The sequence below is a fragment of the Gadus chalcogrammus genome, chromosome 9 (assembly GCF_026213295.1).
Source record: "Gadus chalcogrammus isolate NIFS_2021 chromosome 9, NIFS_Gcha_1.0, whole genome shotgun sequence".
Taxonomy (NCBI): domain Eukaryota; kingdom Metazoa; phylum Chordata; class Actinopteri; order Gadiformes; family Gadidae; genus Gadus; species Gadus chalcogrammus.
In genome coordinates this window covers 2,912,860-2,929,095 of record NC_079420.1, presented here as the reverse complement: position 1 = coordinate 2,929,095, position 16,236 = coordinate 2,912,860, and the positions used below count along the sequence as shown (strand labels likewise).

General features: G+C 45.0%; 2 protein-coding genes across 2 annotated transcripts in view; both read right to left on the bottom strand.

The window, feature by feature from the left end:
• LOC130389461 (receptor-type tyrosine-protein phosphatase beta-like) overlaps nt 1–7,616 on the bottom strand; it is a 34,387-nt gene extending 26,771 nt beyond the window's left edge. The window contains 3 exon segments of the mRNA XM_056599266.1: nt 2,305–2,613; nt 5,173–5,452; nt 7,332–7,616. Coding sequence (XP_056455241.1) covers nt 2,305–2,613; nt 5,173–5,452; nt 7,332–7,583 — 841 coding nt within the window. The 5' untranslated portion in view covers nt 7,584–7,616.
• Nucleotide 7,617: 1 nt separating this feature from the next.
• LOC130389051 (mucin-2-like) lies at nt 7,618–12,759 on the bottom strand. Its single transcript, XM_056598714.1, has 4 exons — nt 12,511–12,759; nt 11,127–11,528; nt 7,956–9,823; nt 7,618–7,833 (listed from the first exon to the last, which is right to left on the bottom strand). Exons 1-4 carry the CDS (start codon nt 12,623–12,625, stop codon nt 7,618–7,620), a joined length of 2,601 nt encoding a protein of 866 aa, XP_056454689.1. The 5' UTR covers nt 12,626–12,759.
• Between the last annotated feature and the right edge of the window lie 3,477 nt (nt 12,760–16,236).

Sequence of the window (16,236 nt, the reverse complement as noted above, 5' to 3'; positions counted from 1 at the left end):
ACCTCTGCCTCGGCTGGAACACCGGCCCCATTGTACGTTGTTTTCATCCATCAAGGTACACCACATTCTATTGTATTCCTTATACATTGTCTGCCTTATCAACATAAGATAACTAAATAATGTTAGATAACACATATCAACATCAACCACCACATAAAAAATAAATCAAATGAGAAAGGGTCCTCTTAAAAGAAATGGATTAAGTACTACTATGAGTATCATAAATGTGGGTGCATTCACACAACATGATGTTAGGCCCTCACATATATGATAAGATAGATAATTAAAATAAGAAAAAAAATACGAAGGAATGCAACTCTCCACTACCAGAATGTACCTCAAACTCGTCAGAGACCTACGTGAGGAAAGTGGCTGGTATATCTTTGCTGGTAATTACAATTATATGTTTCAGTCTATATGTCTCCTGTTTATGCTTATTGTAAATTGTATATTTCATACAAAGACCAAAAAAAAAACAGTACACCTAATACATGAAATATATAAAAATGTATACAACATTAAATTGAAATCAAAGACATTGACAAATTCTCAAATATATATAGACTGCACTTCCTTTGAGTGTAAACATCCTACGCTGTAACTCTTCTCAAGTGGTCCATCATGTCCAGTACAGGTGAGCCCTATAGATTCCCACACTGAGGCAGCTGTACTTGAGACAATGGCGGCGTTAGCGCTGCGTGCTATTGTCTGCCCCTTCGTGAAACACCCTGTTGCTCTTGCATCCTGTGTCCAAACGCGGGACTGCAAACGGAGTGCCCCGCAAGTACCTCCTTACCCTTAAAAGGGTATTAATAGACAGACCCTCGATATACACAGCCTCATTCACTTTCAGAGAGATTTCAGTGTTGTGGATATCATTCAGTGTGTGTGAACCGGGGAGTTATCTTCATGTGAAAGGTCAAAGTGTGCTTGATAGCAGCCCCACCGGAACAGGCCACCAGTACCGCGGATCTGCCTCGCCTGATATTTTAAGTGAGATTGATTTATCCAGTCCATTATTTTTCAAGGTTTTTTTTAGACCAACAAGAACCTTGCCATCAGCTATCTTTGGATAAACAACAACCTTGCCATCACTTATCTTTTCTTATTGTTATTATTCTGGCTGAGAGGGAATGTTGTGTCGTTTAGGTACTAATAACCAATAATATCTCCCCAAAACACAAAAGTTTGTGTTGTACTTCTTTCAAGTGTTGTTTCTTTTGCTGTTTTGTGTCGATTGCTTCTGTCATCAAATGTAATCGCATCTAACATTATCTTTCTTTGTGTGATCTCATTCAATTCAAGTAATCTCAAACATCCCTGAAGTATTTAACTAAAAGGCCAAAATATTAATAATGATAAAAGTAGTACTGTCAGTTAAACGCGTTATTAACGGCGTTAACGCAAACCAATTTTAACGGCGTTAATTTTTTTATCGCACGATTAACGCAATTTATTTACCAAAAAAAAAAAATCTAAACAAAGAAGCAGTAGCCTGACTGCTATGTTCAAGGCAGTATGTTTGTATGTTCATCGTTTAATTGCACTATAGGTTTTTTTTTTGTATCGTCCTGTTTTGATCAGTACATGCCAATGTTGTTATCAATAAAAAAACATTTGCACAAGGCAAGTCGATGCACTTCTCCATGTTGATAAGAGCATTAAAATGAGAAAAATGTATGGGACAAAGAAATCAAGGGATATTTAGCATAGAAAAAACATTTGCGATTAATCGCGATTACTCGCGATCAATCCTGAGTTAACTATGACATTAATGTGATTAATCGCGATAGATTACTTTTATCTAGTTCTGTCAAGCGATTAAATATTTTAATCGCTTGACAGCACTAGATAAAAGTAATCTATTGACATTGTAGTAGCCATATTAATTTATTCAGTTGTGTTCACGTTTTGTGCTAAATACTACGAAGGGGCTGTATTGGGTGTGGCTGAGGTTACGTGCGGTCTGCCCAAGCACGTTATTTAACCCAAGAAAACTGAGAAACAGGTGTTCGGTTTGTTATTTTTGTTACTTACGTGTAATATGAGTTAACGTTATTGCTGGTGAAAGAATTTATAGGAATTTATAGGAAAATAAACCTGCCGTATTATTGCCAATCTTAACGTTTGTTATTTACTGAGTGCACTGAGCGCACGTCTAAACAATCCACCGTAAACATCCCATAGTGGCTTCGAAAAGAGCTTAGCCACCACAGCGATTATTTACTCTATTTATCGGACCATGAGTCCCATCATGGCGCAAGTCATCCCGACAGGTGTTTATTAAGAGAGGATCCGTCTCACCTGTGGCGGTGTCCGTCCAGACAGCCGGGCTGCTCTTGTTGCCTGACGTAGCCACCACCCCCAGGGTGTAGCGGGTCCCGGGCGTCAGGCCGCTGAAGCCCGACTGCGGGGCGGCGGTGCCCGTGACCCGGGTGCTTCGCCCGGGCTCCGACCCGGCCCGGTCCTCCAGCAGGACGTCGTACCAGTCGACGTGGCCCGGGGACGGCCTCCAGGAGACCCGCAGGCCGGAGGTACCGCCGTGCCCCAGGGCCGAGCTCCGGAACTGGGCCTGGTCCGGCTGGATCTCAACCCCGGACGGAGCCAGCGGGTCTGAGATGGGGGGAGGGAGGGAGGGAGGGAGGGAGGGAGAGGGAGAGAGAGAGAGAGAGAGAGGGAGAGAGAGAGAGAGAGAGAGAGAGAGAGAGAGAGAGAGAGAGAAAGAGAGAGAGAGGGAGAGAGAGAGAGAGAGAGAGAGAGAGAGAGAGAGAGAGAGAGAGAGAGAGAGAGAGAGCAAAAGAGAGAGAGCAAAAGAGAGAGAGAGAGAGAGAGAGAGAGAGAGAGAGAGAGAGAGAGAGAGAGAGAGAGAGAGAGAGAGCAAGAGAGCGAGAGAGAGAGAGAGAGAGAGAGAGAGAGAGAGAGAGAGACAGGGAGAGAGAGAGAGAGATGATTTTACCATTGTGCTGCTCCGCATCAAAAGCAAAGAGAAATAAAAGTAATGAGGATTTGTCTAAATATGAGTGGACCTTACTTTCGGCTGTAAATGTGAGTTTCTACTGGAGAAGAAATAGAGTCACATTTTTTGCCGAAGGGTTTTCAACTACAGGCCTCTGCATTGGATTTAGAGGTAACCTTTCATGAGGAGTGGACTGATCCAGTCCTGAGTCCCATTTAAGACGAATGTGACAGCTGAAGTGCAGGTTCACCCTCCAAGAACACTCCTGACTCTTGGACAGTTATTTGGTCCGTGCCCTCGGGTCAGGCGATTATGTAAAGCTACATTAAACAATTTTTTTGTTCTCGATGTTACACAATGCATGCTCAGCCCCCTCCCGAACATCCTGTCTTTGTGGTCCTGCTGAAAGCTTCCAACGATGGCAGAAGATGTCGGGGGCCGATAAGATTGTTCGGACTGCTTCAAGAATGTGGCCTTTTTTTTTTTGTATATCTCAAGCCAGTGGGAAACAACATTGAAAAAAAAAAAAAAAACCTGAGTCCAACCGAGGAGAGGAGTGCAACTAGAGTTGGAACACCACCTACCATCCCGCAGCTCTGTCCCAAACTTTGACCCCTTCTTCATAATGGCTTCCTCCCTAAGGAGCCTTTGTTGTTCCCCTGCTGGCCGGCGCCCACCAGGGCCACGTACGATGCCTTCACGCCCGTCTAATACAGGAGCCACCGGAGAACAATCAGGCGATAGGGATCAGCTCCCTTAAGAAACAGGTTGCTGCTGTATTGTTCTCCAGGGCGCTCGGCTGTTCTCGACATTTAACTCACGACAAAGTACCTTTTCTTAAAGGGCAGAATGTCTTAATAAATAATCGTTTCTCATTTAGACCACCGAAATGTCACTTGTTATTTTCGGCACTGGAGAAAAAATAAAAATTCAAAATCGAAGGATGGTGAAAGAAAAGAAAGTGAAAGGCACTTTTTAACTCAATCGAGCTACACTCATAAAAAATGTTGTTAAACTCAGTGTTCAGAAGTGTTAAAAAAATACCACAGTCTCTTGTCAAATTCTGTTTTCAATATTTGCAACATTGAACAAGATATAATGCTTCCACCTCTCGGCGAATGGGACAAATCCGATCTATAGAGCTGATGTACTATGAGCTATGTAGGCTCTGGCCCTCCGTCCCTAGGCAGGCTAATGGTTCCTAAGGCCCCAGTATATCCGCCCAGAAACAATGCAAGGAGGGAGGCGGGGCGGCTTAGAGGGAGGGATAGCGAGGGGGGTCTTATGGGGCTGAGGGACACGGGGGGTGTAGTGGAGGTTAAGATGTACCTGGAAACAAACACTTTAGATTAGGTGTACGTGCCATTGTTAGACGGCTCTCTGTAGGCGACCCCGAGGACAAGCGGGATCGCACGGCGCACAGAACTTAGGGATAAGCTCGGGTTGAGAAGATGTGGCGTTCGGTTTTCTGCCAAGTTTTTCCTCTGGCAGAACATTGGGGTCACAGCCTTGTACGCCGACATAGGATGTAGTGGGAGAGCTGTCTTGATACGAATTAGGAGACTGGGGGCAAAGAGTTGACCTCCCAACCTACGGGGGAGCAATCAGCTAATGTTTGACCCCAGGTGTAGATAGGTTGACCCCGATGTTCCGAAGTAACTTTCCATATATTTTGTTGTTCTTTTACATGGGAGAAAGTTCAAGGGACACTTGCACAAACGTGACTGGCCACAGGATCACAAACGTAACTAATGCATTACATTGAGTGTGCTTCATGAACACATTGACAGGGACTTTAGAATGTAGAATATATAATGTATTGGTTCGCTTTAGTCAACATTTTAGAACATGGAAGATTATGCCATGCCTATATAATATGTGATGAGAGGAAATTATTATATTAAAACTAGGTACCATTTAAATAGCCTAATCAATAACAATTAATAATATCACCCCCTTTCGTTTAAGCATAGCCTTTAAATAATATAAGCATTCATTTATTATTATGCTATTCATTCATTTTAATATAAGAGTCATGTTTTTGAATAAATATTAATGTTCACTTTTACGCATGCAACCCATTGTTTTACGCATACAATCTCATTAATCACATAACGGCGCATATTTTGGACGATTAATTGCAACGCAGACGCTAAAATGTTTGTAATTAGATCTTCATTTAAACCATATAAAAACGGCCTAAGATTTCTTCTTACCTGTGCGCACTGCAATGACGGCCCTTTCTCCATCGTTTTTGGATTGCACCACAAAAGAATACAGCGTGCCGGCTTCCAGCGGATTTATCTCGCAGGTGTACGCGTTGCTGGAATCCCCGAACAGATCGCAGTCGAGTCCATCAGTGTGAGGCGTCTCATTATAAAACACGGTGAAGTTACAGCCTCTGCCAGGTGTGTTGACTTTCACCAGCACGGAGTCTGCGCTGGCGATGATCTCCGTGATGTTCACGGTGCACCCCACACCCTCTGTCGTCTGTATCTGGAAATAAAACATACAAATAGGCTCCGTGTGAGCTTCCTATACTAGTTATGTCTGCACAAGTGAACGTTAAAAAAAGGGTCAGGTTTACCGAGGTGTCATGAACTCACCGTGAAATGCCCCCAGAATAAGACAACGACTAAATAACTCGCTGCACATCTGAGCATTGCGGTCGATTAATTAAATCCGTCCGTTCAATAAATACCACGGTAACGCAGGTTGTCCAAAGGTCCCTTGTCATAACTATTCTTTAAACCAACGAAAGGATCATCATTGTTTCAAAGAACTGGCGGTTTTATAAAAGTTCATCACTGTCCTGTCTTGAGCAAAAAGAATAGGCTTGTCTTGACGATGAGATTTGATGTCGCCAGTTGTCCCAACACATGACCCCAAGCGATGCAGGTAAAAAAAAAAACCTTAACATGAATAACCGGTGTCCTACCATCGGCAGTCGAAGGTAGTTGCATACAAGTTAAATGGAAACTAATCAGAAAACCATCCTTAAATCCAAAGATTAAAATAGGTTCATGCGGTTCCAAGCCAGTGGTTGATTTATTCCACGTAGACCGCACACATTCGCTATAGTTGTTCTTGTAATCTTTCTAAACTTTCACTAAACTGCGAAACAGAAGCAGGCCGCCTCGCTCCGGCCGAGCACCACACCCCTCTTTCCTTCCTGTCGGCCTTGGGACTTTCTCTTAGGACCTTTAGCATCAAACTAGCCACATCCAATTAGGATCACCGAGCTATTGTTATGTTAGAATAGAAGTTACTGGTCTCTCCCATGAGAGGAAACGGTCTCACTCAGCCCCAGCGCCAACATCAACGCTCTAATAATAGCAGAGCGGTACGTTGGCATTTGGGTGCTAAACCCACCCATGAAGTCTGCAGACACCCACCGTAATGTGGGAACAACAGTGTCCGCTACCTATATATCTGTGGACTGCGGTTAGCTGCTATCATTATTTCAAACAAGGTAAATGTAATATCTTTCAGTGACGTTCTTGTGCACGTTTGTGTAATAAACATTTCCATTGATGAAGTCATTTATAGTGTATTACTTGAATATACAATACAATTCAATCAACCGCTGTGACTATTTGGTAGCCTATTTCTAAACAAACTACAATATAGTATTGTATAAAACAAAATTAATATAACAATATAAAATACACTGGGGACAACCAAACAAAAAAAAGGGTTTTCCCATGTTGATACAATGTGTATTGTAACTGTCAAATATTTTCACTGCTTAATACTTAATTCCATTGTCCTTCACTGCTATTTTGTGACTGCCCTACACTCGATTGTGACGCTTTGTGCTCCAACAGAGCCTGTAGAAAGAAACAATTTTGATAGGCCAATCCAGTGGCGCTTGAGATGTGATTGGGCGGAATCGTAAGCGAGGCTAGACCAGTAAAAGCCACACCTTGGGCCAGACTACTACCCCACTCCTCCCAGCATTAAAGATCACACCTGTGATACGGAGCGGAGTGATTGTTCCACCGGAGAAGGGACCTCACTGTAGTCCGATCTGAGCCTTAGTACAGCCTCAGTGACGCAGCCTCTAAGACCCACCAGCCAACCCACCCCTGGTAGTCCCAAGAAAGGATTCTATGTAAGGATTTTCATCCTTACTTGTGGCACCCAGCTGAACCAGGCTTGCTTGTTACTAGAACAATTCATGCAATTCGTCGTCTTACTTTCAGTCTGCATGTCTCCAAACATCACAGACAAATAGGATCTGGGTCAAAGAGCTAGGATGGGCTCTAGGCACTAGCCCTCCCTACCCAAGGAGGTTCCAACCAGGGAGAGATCACCTTGTCTGTGACAGTGGACTTAATGCTTGCATGCAAAATACTATAGAAAATGAACTTACTGGTATGGCGGTTGTTACTTCTGTCGTGGTCGTTGGCGCGACCGTTGTGTCGGTGGTCGTTGTTGTCAAGGTGTTAGGTGTTGCCGTAGCTGTAGTGGAAGGGGGTGTGGAGGTTGTAGTTTGCATGGTTGAAAAAGCCTTAGTCCTCGAGGTTAGGGTTTCAGTGGCCGTGTTTGTGATAGGCGCCGTTGTCTTTGTTTGAGGTGTGGTTCTGTCAGGTGGAGTTGATGAAGTCAGTGCTGTGGTTAACATTGTGGTTGGGGGGTCTGTTGCAGTCAGGGCCGTGTCAATCCTGGTGGAAGGTGAGTGGGTTGAGGTAAGGGGCGTGGCTATCCTGGTGGAAGGTGAGTGGGTTGAGGTAAGGGGCGTGGCTATCCTGGTGGAAGGTGAGTGGGTTGAGGTAAGGGGCGTGGCTATCCTGGTGGAAGGTGAGTGGGTTGAGGTAAGGGGCGTGGCTATCCTGGTGGAAGGTGAGTTGGTTGAGGTAAGGGGCGTGGCTATCCTGGTGGAAGGTGAGTGGGTTGAGGTAAGGGGCGTGGCTATCCTGGTGGAAGGTGAGTGGGTTGAGGTAAGGGGCGTGGCTATGATGGGGGAAGGTGGGTGTGTTGTAGTAAGGGGCGTGGCTATCATGGTGGAAAGTGGGTGTGTCATGGTTAGGGCCGTGTCTATCCTGGTGGATGATGGGTGTGTCGAGGTAAGGGGCGTGGCTATCATGGTGGTGGGCGTGTGTATTGATAAAAGGGGCGTGACTCTCGCTTGGGGCGAGGTCATGAGGGGGGTGCTCCGTGGTTTCCGGTGGGTGTGCGTGGTCGTGTTCCCTGCGGTGGCCGTTTCAGACGTGACCTGAGGTTCAGATGGCGGTGGACCCCCGTCCGTCGTCGCTGACTCGGCAGGTAACCTGAGCGTGGCCGTCGCCTCCGTGTCCGTGAGGTGATCCACGGAGGCGGGGGAAGCCGGGTTTGACGTAGCCCCGTCGTCCGTCCTTATCGATGCAGCGCTAATGTTCCCGTGGGTGGTGCTGGTGGTGTCAATTGTGTTGGTGGTGGGGTCGGTGGTGGTGGTGGTGGTGTCAGTGGTGGTGGTGGTGGTGGTGGTGGTGTCGGTTGTGTCAGTGGTGGTGGTGGTGGTGTCAGTGTTGGTGTCAGTGGTGTTGGTGGTGGTGGTGTCAGTGTTGGTGTCAGTGGTGTTGGTGGTGTCAGTGGTGGTGTCAGTGGTGTTGGTGGTGGTGGTGGTGTCGGTTGTGTCAGTGGTGGTGGTGTCAATGGTGTTGCTGGTGTTGGTGGTGTTGGTGGTGGTGGTTTCAGTGGTGGTGTTGGTGGTGGTGGTGGTGTCGGTTGTGTCAGTGGTGGTGGTGTCAATGGTGTTGGTGGTGTTGGTGTCTGGGGTGTTGCTGCTGTTGCTGGTGTTGGTGGTGTTGGTGGTGGTGGTGGTGTCAGTTGCGTCAGTGGTGGTGGTGTCAATGGTGGTGGTGGTGTCGGGGGTGTTGCTGCTGTTGCTGGTGTTGGTGGTGGTGGTGGTGCTGCTGCTGGTGCTGCCGCTGCTGTTGATCACCTGTGCTTGAGTAGCAGCCAGGTTCGACGTTGTGTCAGAAGCATCCACGGGGGACGACAAAGCGCCAACACCAGTAGCCGCGACCTCAGGCTCAGTGGTCACGGAACGGTCCAATGAGGGGACAGCTGGATTCGTCTCGCCTCTCGAGCCGGGCTCCGGGGAAATCGTAGAGGCAGCCAGACGGGCAGCTGTGGCCGCCGTCGATGCTGGCACGTCTCCACGAGCAGAGGCCAAAGGAGCCCTTTGCGCCGGTAGGGTCTTTGTCCAGCCCCCCGTCCCTGTCGCCAGGGACTGAGGACCTGTCGCCAGGGTCTGTGCTCCTGTCGCCCGGGTCTGTTGGCCTGTCGCCCGGGTCTGTTGGCCTGTCGCCGGGGTCTGTTGGCCTGTCGCCGGGGTCTGTGCGCCTGTTGCCGGGGTCTTGAGGCCTGTCGCCGGGGTCTGGGCGCCTGTTGCCGGGGTCTTTGGGCCTGTCGCCGGGGTCTGGAGGCCTGTCGCCGAGGTCTGTTGGCCTGTTGCCGGGGTCTGTGGGCCTGTTACCGGGGTCTGTCGACCTGCCTCGCTTGCCGACAATACATCCGCTGACACGTCGGACGCGGACGAAGACCGCCGCGACGACAGAGCGGCCAGAGTTCCGTTGTCGTGCGGCGATTGCTCGGTGAAAGCCGTTGAAACCCCGGGCACCGATTGGGTTATGGTGGCCCTCTTGGTGCGGTCCAGGATGACGTCGTCCACCTCGGTTGCGAGCCTGTTGGAAGAGGTGCCATGGTGGTGGGCTAGGGGTTTGGAGCTGCGTTTGGAGCTCCGGTCGTTGGTGGCGGTGTTTGTCGACTGTTTGTGAAGATCCGTTCCTGCTGCGGATTTCAATGTAGAGTCCGTTCTACTGCCCTCTCCGAGGGGTTTGTGTGTGGAAGAAGACATCGAGGTGGAGACGAGGCTGGTGTCTGTGAGAACAAGCCACATGGGACAGCGCTTTGTTAGAACAGCACGGCAATGCAGTGCAATAACAGACCAACAAATACAATGAAACGCAAGAGCAAAGGGAACAATGGAGAAGGCAGGAAATGTCTTCAACTTTTGGGCCCTTAGATTTCTGGAAACTAAAAAAAATTACCAGTATTATTATTAATTAATATTATATATATATATATATATATATATATATATATATATATATATATATATATAATGGATTATGAATGTCAAATATATTAATAATAATACTGGTATTGGACTTGTACTGCAGCTACAATAACAGAAACAGATAGACATTTGTGTTTTCAGATGTATATGAAACTCTAAGGACATTAAGTGAATCAAGTGAAGTACATTAATCAACCGTTATTAACATGAGTGAATACAGTAATAAGCATTATCGTATTGCATCATCATAGGGGTTCGATTTTATATTGTAGTTAAATTAAGTTTAAAGTTAATCTGGTTAGTGTATAGTGTAGACCCTATTGTAGACATTATTTAATAGGGTAAGGTTTATAGGTTTACCTTAGTTAACATGAACAAAATTAACACACATGAACAACATTAGTGTTCAATAATGAATAACTTATCGTTAGCTAACGGTTAATTAACTGTTGGTTATATTAATTCACTGTGGTCAATTAATGTACCCAACAATTGTCAAGTGGTACAGACAATACTACGACTGATGAATAAATGATCGGGACATCACAAAAGCAATGTGTGAGCCAACAGTAGCTTTAGGAAGCTGCTCTTTGTTCCGTGTGTGACGTTTGTATTTCCCGCTGCTAACCAAACATCAACGCATTCGTTTTCTTGAAATTCTAATAATCTCATGAAAAACATTCTTTGTGGGTGTATTAATGAATGTATTAATAATAAAATACATTTTATTATTTAGCAATTATTTTAATGCAAGCACACCTATTATATTTTTGTTATATTTTATTATAGACTTACAATAAAATACGTACTGATTAGGCCAGCCAGAAGCCCCATGACAATGCATTATATTAGGCCTACTTGAAATACTACTAATACTACTGTTATAATACTTAAAATACTACGACCAATACTACTACTAGGCCTACATAATACGTGTACAAGTATGTGCGATGTCAAATTAATATTCAGACTAAAACACGAATGTCCCATTATGTGAAGCTACCTGTTGAATTGACGCACCACCATCATCGACAGTAAAGTTCCATTGGACCCATAAACCCATCTGAACAGCTGCCAGTTATTCTGCCTATAGGCTAAACTCACCTTTTTCTGGGCACAAAGACGTCCTCACGTTTTTCCCTCCTGAATCCGCGTTATACTTGGTCCAATTAGAATACCGGGGGTCATCCCTAATGATGGCGTGGCGGCCTAGTTTCTTCAAGAACATCGGCGCCTCGTCTAATCCGAAGGTTCCTCCGGAGCCGTAGCACCTCCAGGCCGGCGCGACCTCGCATTGGCTGAGCTCGACCCGGCGCGCGTGCGGCGGCAGGTTCCCGTTCATATTGGCCCAGAGGCACCGGGATGACTTCATGTGCAGCAGCCGCATGTCGCTGGTCCACTCCCATTGCTGAGCGGAGTTCTTGGGGTCGCATTTCCCGAGTATAACCGTCGATTTGTCCATGGACAGACACAGCTTCTTGGGGTTTTGCACGATAAGGAATGCCGCTGCAAAGAGACAATGGCGCGTCACCCATAAACGAAAGGTTTAAGGGTTGTATCCAAGTGTTCATGGTTTTTAAATGTATTTGTTTTGTATTTGGCCCATTATTGACTATTTATTTCTTTATTTCTACTTTTATCCAGTTTCATAGGCCGATAGTCTATGGTTGTTTTTACATTTCAGACGAATATGGGCTACATCACATCTTAAAATGTTAATTAATGTAGGCCTACTTTGTACTTTTCATGTCCACATTGTGTCGGTTATAAGTCACGTGATTAATGACAGTAGCATCAAAGAATATTGTAGTCAGTTGTAAAATGTTTGCATATAATGTTTAGGGGTCCACAAATTAGGACTATAACCAATGTCACCCAATATAATACCCAATATAACCCAATATGTATAACCCATATGGTTACAGAAATGTGTTTTCATTCAAATGGTCTTTGAAGTAAATTAAGTCCATAATTCCCATGAATATAAATCACAAACCGGATACAACTCCCTCTCCCACAATGTGCTACAATCGATTGTCTATATCCAAATCGTATCTGCATCAATGTCAACATTAGACATTTGTGCTAGTTTAGATAATTCTATCATAACTTGTTTGGTTAAAAAACATCAGGACATAGTTTGAGATTTAGATACAGTTTTAGTGATACTGCTGATCAGTAAAACTGGTTTCGTACAGAACAGTAGAGTTTTCTAAGTAGTCTAGCAACATACATGTTTACAATCAGTCCTAATAACCTACAGACAATGTAACGATTAACCAGGCTTTCCTCAAAACTGGAGAGGGGGAAAAAAAACGTCTTCATGACCCATCTTTGTGTACACAGATAAGGATGAACTTCTGGTTTCCGTCGTTGCACTGGCTTTAGGCTACCATCCCCTCCACTGGACCCAGCTCTATCCCAGCTAAAACACAAAGGACGCCATGGCATCACACACACACGGTGACCTACAACGCTATATACTTACAGGTGGAGGTAAAACATAGCAGTATGGATACAAAAACCAAAAGTACGCTTTCCATGTTCATGGATTGGGGCGCGGCGGTGTGGCAGCCAGGTTCAGGCGAGCGGAGTAGAGGCATGCAAGGGAAGTGGTAGTGTTTCTGGGGAGGAAAGTAGTCAGCGCGCGGCGCTTCCTTCTATTCAATTGTTGTCAGAGGCTTCAGCAGAGGGATCCTTCAGAGCACGCTCCACAACGTGGAAATGCTGCTCCCGTCTTCGGAAATACCACAGCACCGTCACACACACACACACACACACACACACACACACACGTTTGAGGTGGTGTGTGTGACGTTGACAATTGTATGCCACTGTAACATACCAGTTCCAATACCTATATATATAATATATAGGTATTTGATGTTGCATTTATTACCTCACACGACAGGATGAATGATGTTCACACAAGAGGAAATGATCTCATGGTTTGGTTTTATTTTCAGTTTGTACACAGGTTCACAGAGTAGCCTTACGTGTGTAATGTCATGTGTGTACATGACTAAGCAGAAACGATAGGCTGTCGGTCATTTTCATTGATTAGAGAGACGTTTGACCTTATGACACTAGCACCATTTTTTGTCTTTGTTTGACTTGGTACATTCACGTCATGTTAACTGACAATACAAATGTCCATGTACTTTTCAGTTACCTTTCAAATTCTTTCTTATTACTGTTGTCATTCACTGCACAGAATCCTCCCAGCGGCTTTCGTCTGTTCAGTTGAAACGCCGATCAACAGTGGGTGAACTCTCCCTGAAAGGGATGAAAAATATATTAGATACTGTTAGGTTTCATAGTCAACTTTATAATAGACATTTGTAAGAGCATGATTGTGTTATTGTAGACCGTGGTCTCTGTTGGCGTGTCAAATTAAGGCTTTTGCATTGTTACATGAACATGAACAGTTTGCTCTCTGTATTTATTTATTTAATACCGTTTCTTATTAGATATGGACTGAGCCAGAAATGCAGTAAAAAATCATTTAGCAAAAATTCTCTCGGCAGGTAACACAATCAGAAACATGACAAGTACCATTGTACAAATACAAATATACAGACACATAAGTAGAAAAATGGTTAGAGCTAGGGTTAAAACCAGGCAGGTTAGAAGTTCTGGTTCTACAGCCATTGTCTGAGATGGATCTTTAAAGTCAACTTTAAGACTTAACACAAACACACACACACACGTTTCCTTCTCTTCAGGGGGCTTGATGCTCTTGTGAGGTGAGGTAAATCATCTAAAGCCCCTCCCACTGCCCAACACCCATGGTGCAGAAACCCCGCTACCTCCCCCACCCCGCCCCCCACCCCAGCCCCCCCCCCCCGTGTACCAGAACAGGATGTCAGTGGAAGAAGGCAGGTCGGTATAATCAAGCAGGACTTCTCCTCCACCCAGTCACATCCTCTCTGTCCCACCCCACCCCCCCAAACACCCCCCCCCACCACATCCCCTCCCCCCCCCCCCCCCCCCCCAACACATCCCCCACCCCCCCAACCCAGGCCGGGACTTGTTGAGCACGTAGCCTCTTCAACCTTATTAAAACAGAGACCTGCGCTTGTTCTAGCTCCCTCCCAGTTATGTATAAAATGAGTCCTTTCCTCTGAGTGTGGCGATACCGGCTTTTGTACGTTTATACACGTTTTTCATTCACGGGCCAGTTTACCGTCTTAATGAAGCTCAGACTTTGTGTCATTGAAAGAATAGAATTACAAATGGAATACTGCATTCTGAATAAAGTTTCAGTTGATCCATCTCTAAGGGGAGGGTTTACATCACCCACCTCTACAGAACACTTCACTACTCAACGTTATTTAGTGGATAAATACACCGTAACAGCCATATGATACACCATGAAGAACTTCTGGTCGGCCTTCACATTCAACACTAACCCACTCCATTCCCAACGTCCATACATTAATTCTGTCACACACTCCCCTTGATCGATACTCTGTGCTCTACAAGCTAGTAATTATTTTTGGGGTGACCACAACTGTAAAGACAAAGGGCTTTATCATGTGTTCAATTATCAGGCATCCTGATTAATGCATTTTTTTATGGCATAATTATCTTCTGCTGACTGACTCTCTCCACCTCTTCATTTCGCTTCACTCTTGTTTGACCTTCAATTTCTGTCCTGTTCTGTCCTTCAATCCACAACCGTCCTCCACTTCCATGCCCTGTCCTGTCTGGTCGCATCATGTCCTGTTTCACAAGTCCTATCCTGTCACTCTATGCAAATAAACAATCTGGTTTTGTAATTATCTGCAACGCTATCGCTCCCGTCCGACTCTTCTATTTATCATCATTCTCATAATTCTCACATGTAAAAAATAAACAAAAGAAATACACCTACCTTCTGAGTGACACCTTCTGTTTGCAGCTGTGTGTGTTTTTGTGCGTCTGTGTCTGTGTGTGAGTGACGTAAAGATAAAGTCAGAAAAAGACTACATCTTCTGAGAGGTCTGGTGTCTTCCTGGTGCAGCAGGAGGTCCCTGGGTGAAGGTAGGGCGATGGCCAGCAGACTGAGGGCCCTCTTCCACAGGGACCCATAAATAGAGAAGAGGAAGGTGGGTCGGTACCGGCCAAGTGGATCCAGGGAAGTCCACCACAATGCCCTCCTCTCCAGTAGGGAACCCGACCACCACCCACACCCAGCCGATACGCAAACACTTATACACAAACGCACACACTCACACACATACATTCAAACATACACACATTCATTGACACACACATACACACACACACTTACATAAACATACACATACACATACACGCATACATAGCCAATCTTGAAAACCATGATTAGACAAAATAGTACAAACATGATAAGGGAACAGGAAAAAGGTTTATAACGTTTTGGTGTACATTTGCACATAGTTACACTTATATATACATTTAGAAACACGCACATTGCAGGAACATATTCAAGCTTAATTTTTTTCCAAATTATTCATTTTTTTTTAATATCATTTTCCATATAGATATTATTATATTGCCGAAATGTCAGAACTAGGAGTTTCGATATATCGTAACCGGCCAGAGCCAGGGCATTCTGTTAGTGAAGCATATTGAATGTTAAAATCTGCCAAGCTTAATCTTTAATATAGTAAATATAAAGTTAAACTTTATATACTGCAGTTCGAGATTCCTGCTTAAATGGCTGCCTAACTTCATAATAGTACATAACTCATGGACTTAAGTATAGGCTGTTTGGTCTGGACGCTTAAATGTTTGTCTTTCGCCTTTGAAACGTACTACGTCGTTTTTAGAGGGACATGGAAATCTGTGCTTTTGTGTTGTCCAATTAACCTAAAGTCCATAGCTCCTATCCCATCAAATGTCCAGGTTTAAGTACCTGCAGCCCGGGTCAGACTGATATGAGTCTGAGGCGACTTGGTCGAGCGGACAAACTGCTTCTAATTCTCTTGTGCTTCTCACCTCTCTCCAGAGGGCAGTGTACCTTCCAACTATAAGGTACATATATCACCTCCACCTGCTTTAAATTACTCCCCATCCCGAACACAACCCAATTTGGACATGGAGAAAAACAAAACAGAAAGAACATCCTTATTCAGAGGACCTTAGCATAGGATTTGATGTTCATAAAATCTCTTTAAATTGCCAAGGGAACATGGCAATTGAAAGTTTGTCCTTCTCTGACTCTCCATTGCGTAGGACAGCAAAAATT

What these genes read in the sequence shown, in the direction of transcription:
- LOC130389051 (XM_056598714.1), bottom strand. Translation starts at nt 12,625, where the DNA reads ATGCCTCTACTCCGCTCGCCTGAACCTGGCTGCCACACCGCCGCGCCC. An exon ending in GCTATGTTTTACCTCCACCT is followed by an intron (nt 11,529 to 12,510) that starts GTAAGTATATAG and finishes GTCTCTTTGCAG; the next exon opens with CGGCATTCCTTATCGTGCAA. An exon ending in ACCCACTTTCCACCATGATA is followed by an intron (nt 7,834 to 7,955) that starts GCCACGCCCCTT and finishes ACCTTCCACCAG; the next exon opens with GATAGCCACGCCCCTTACCT.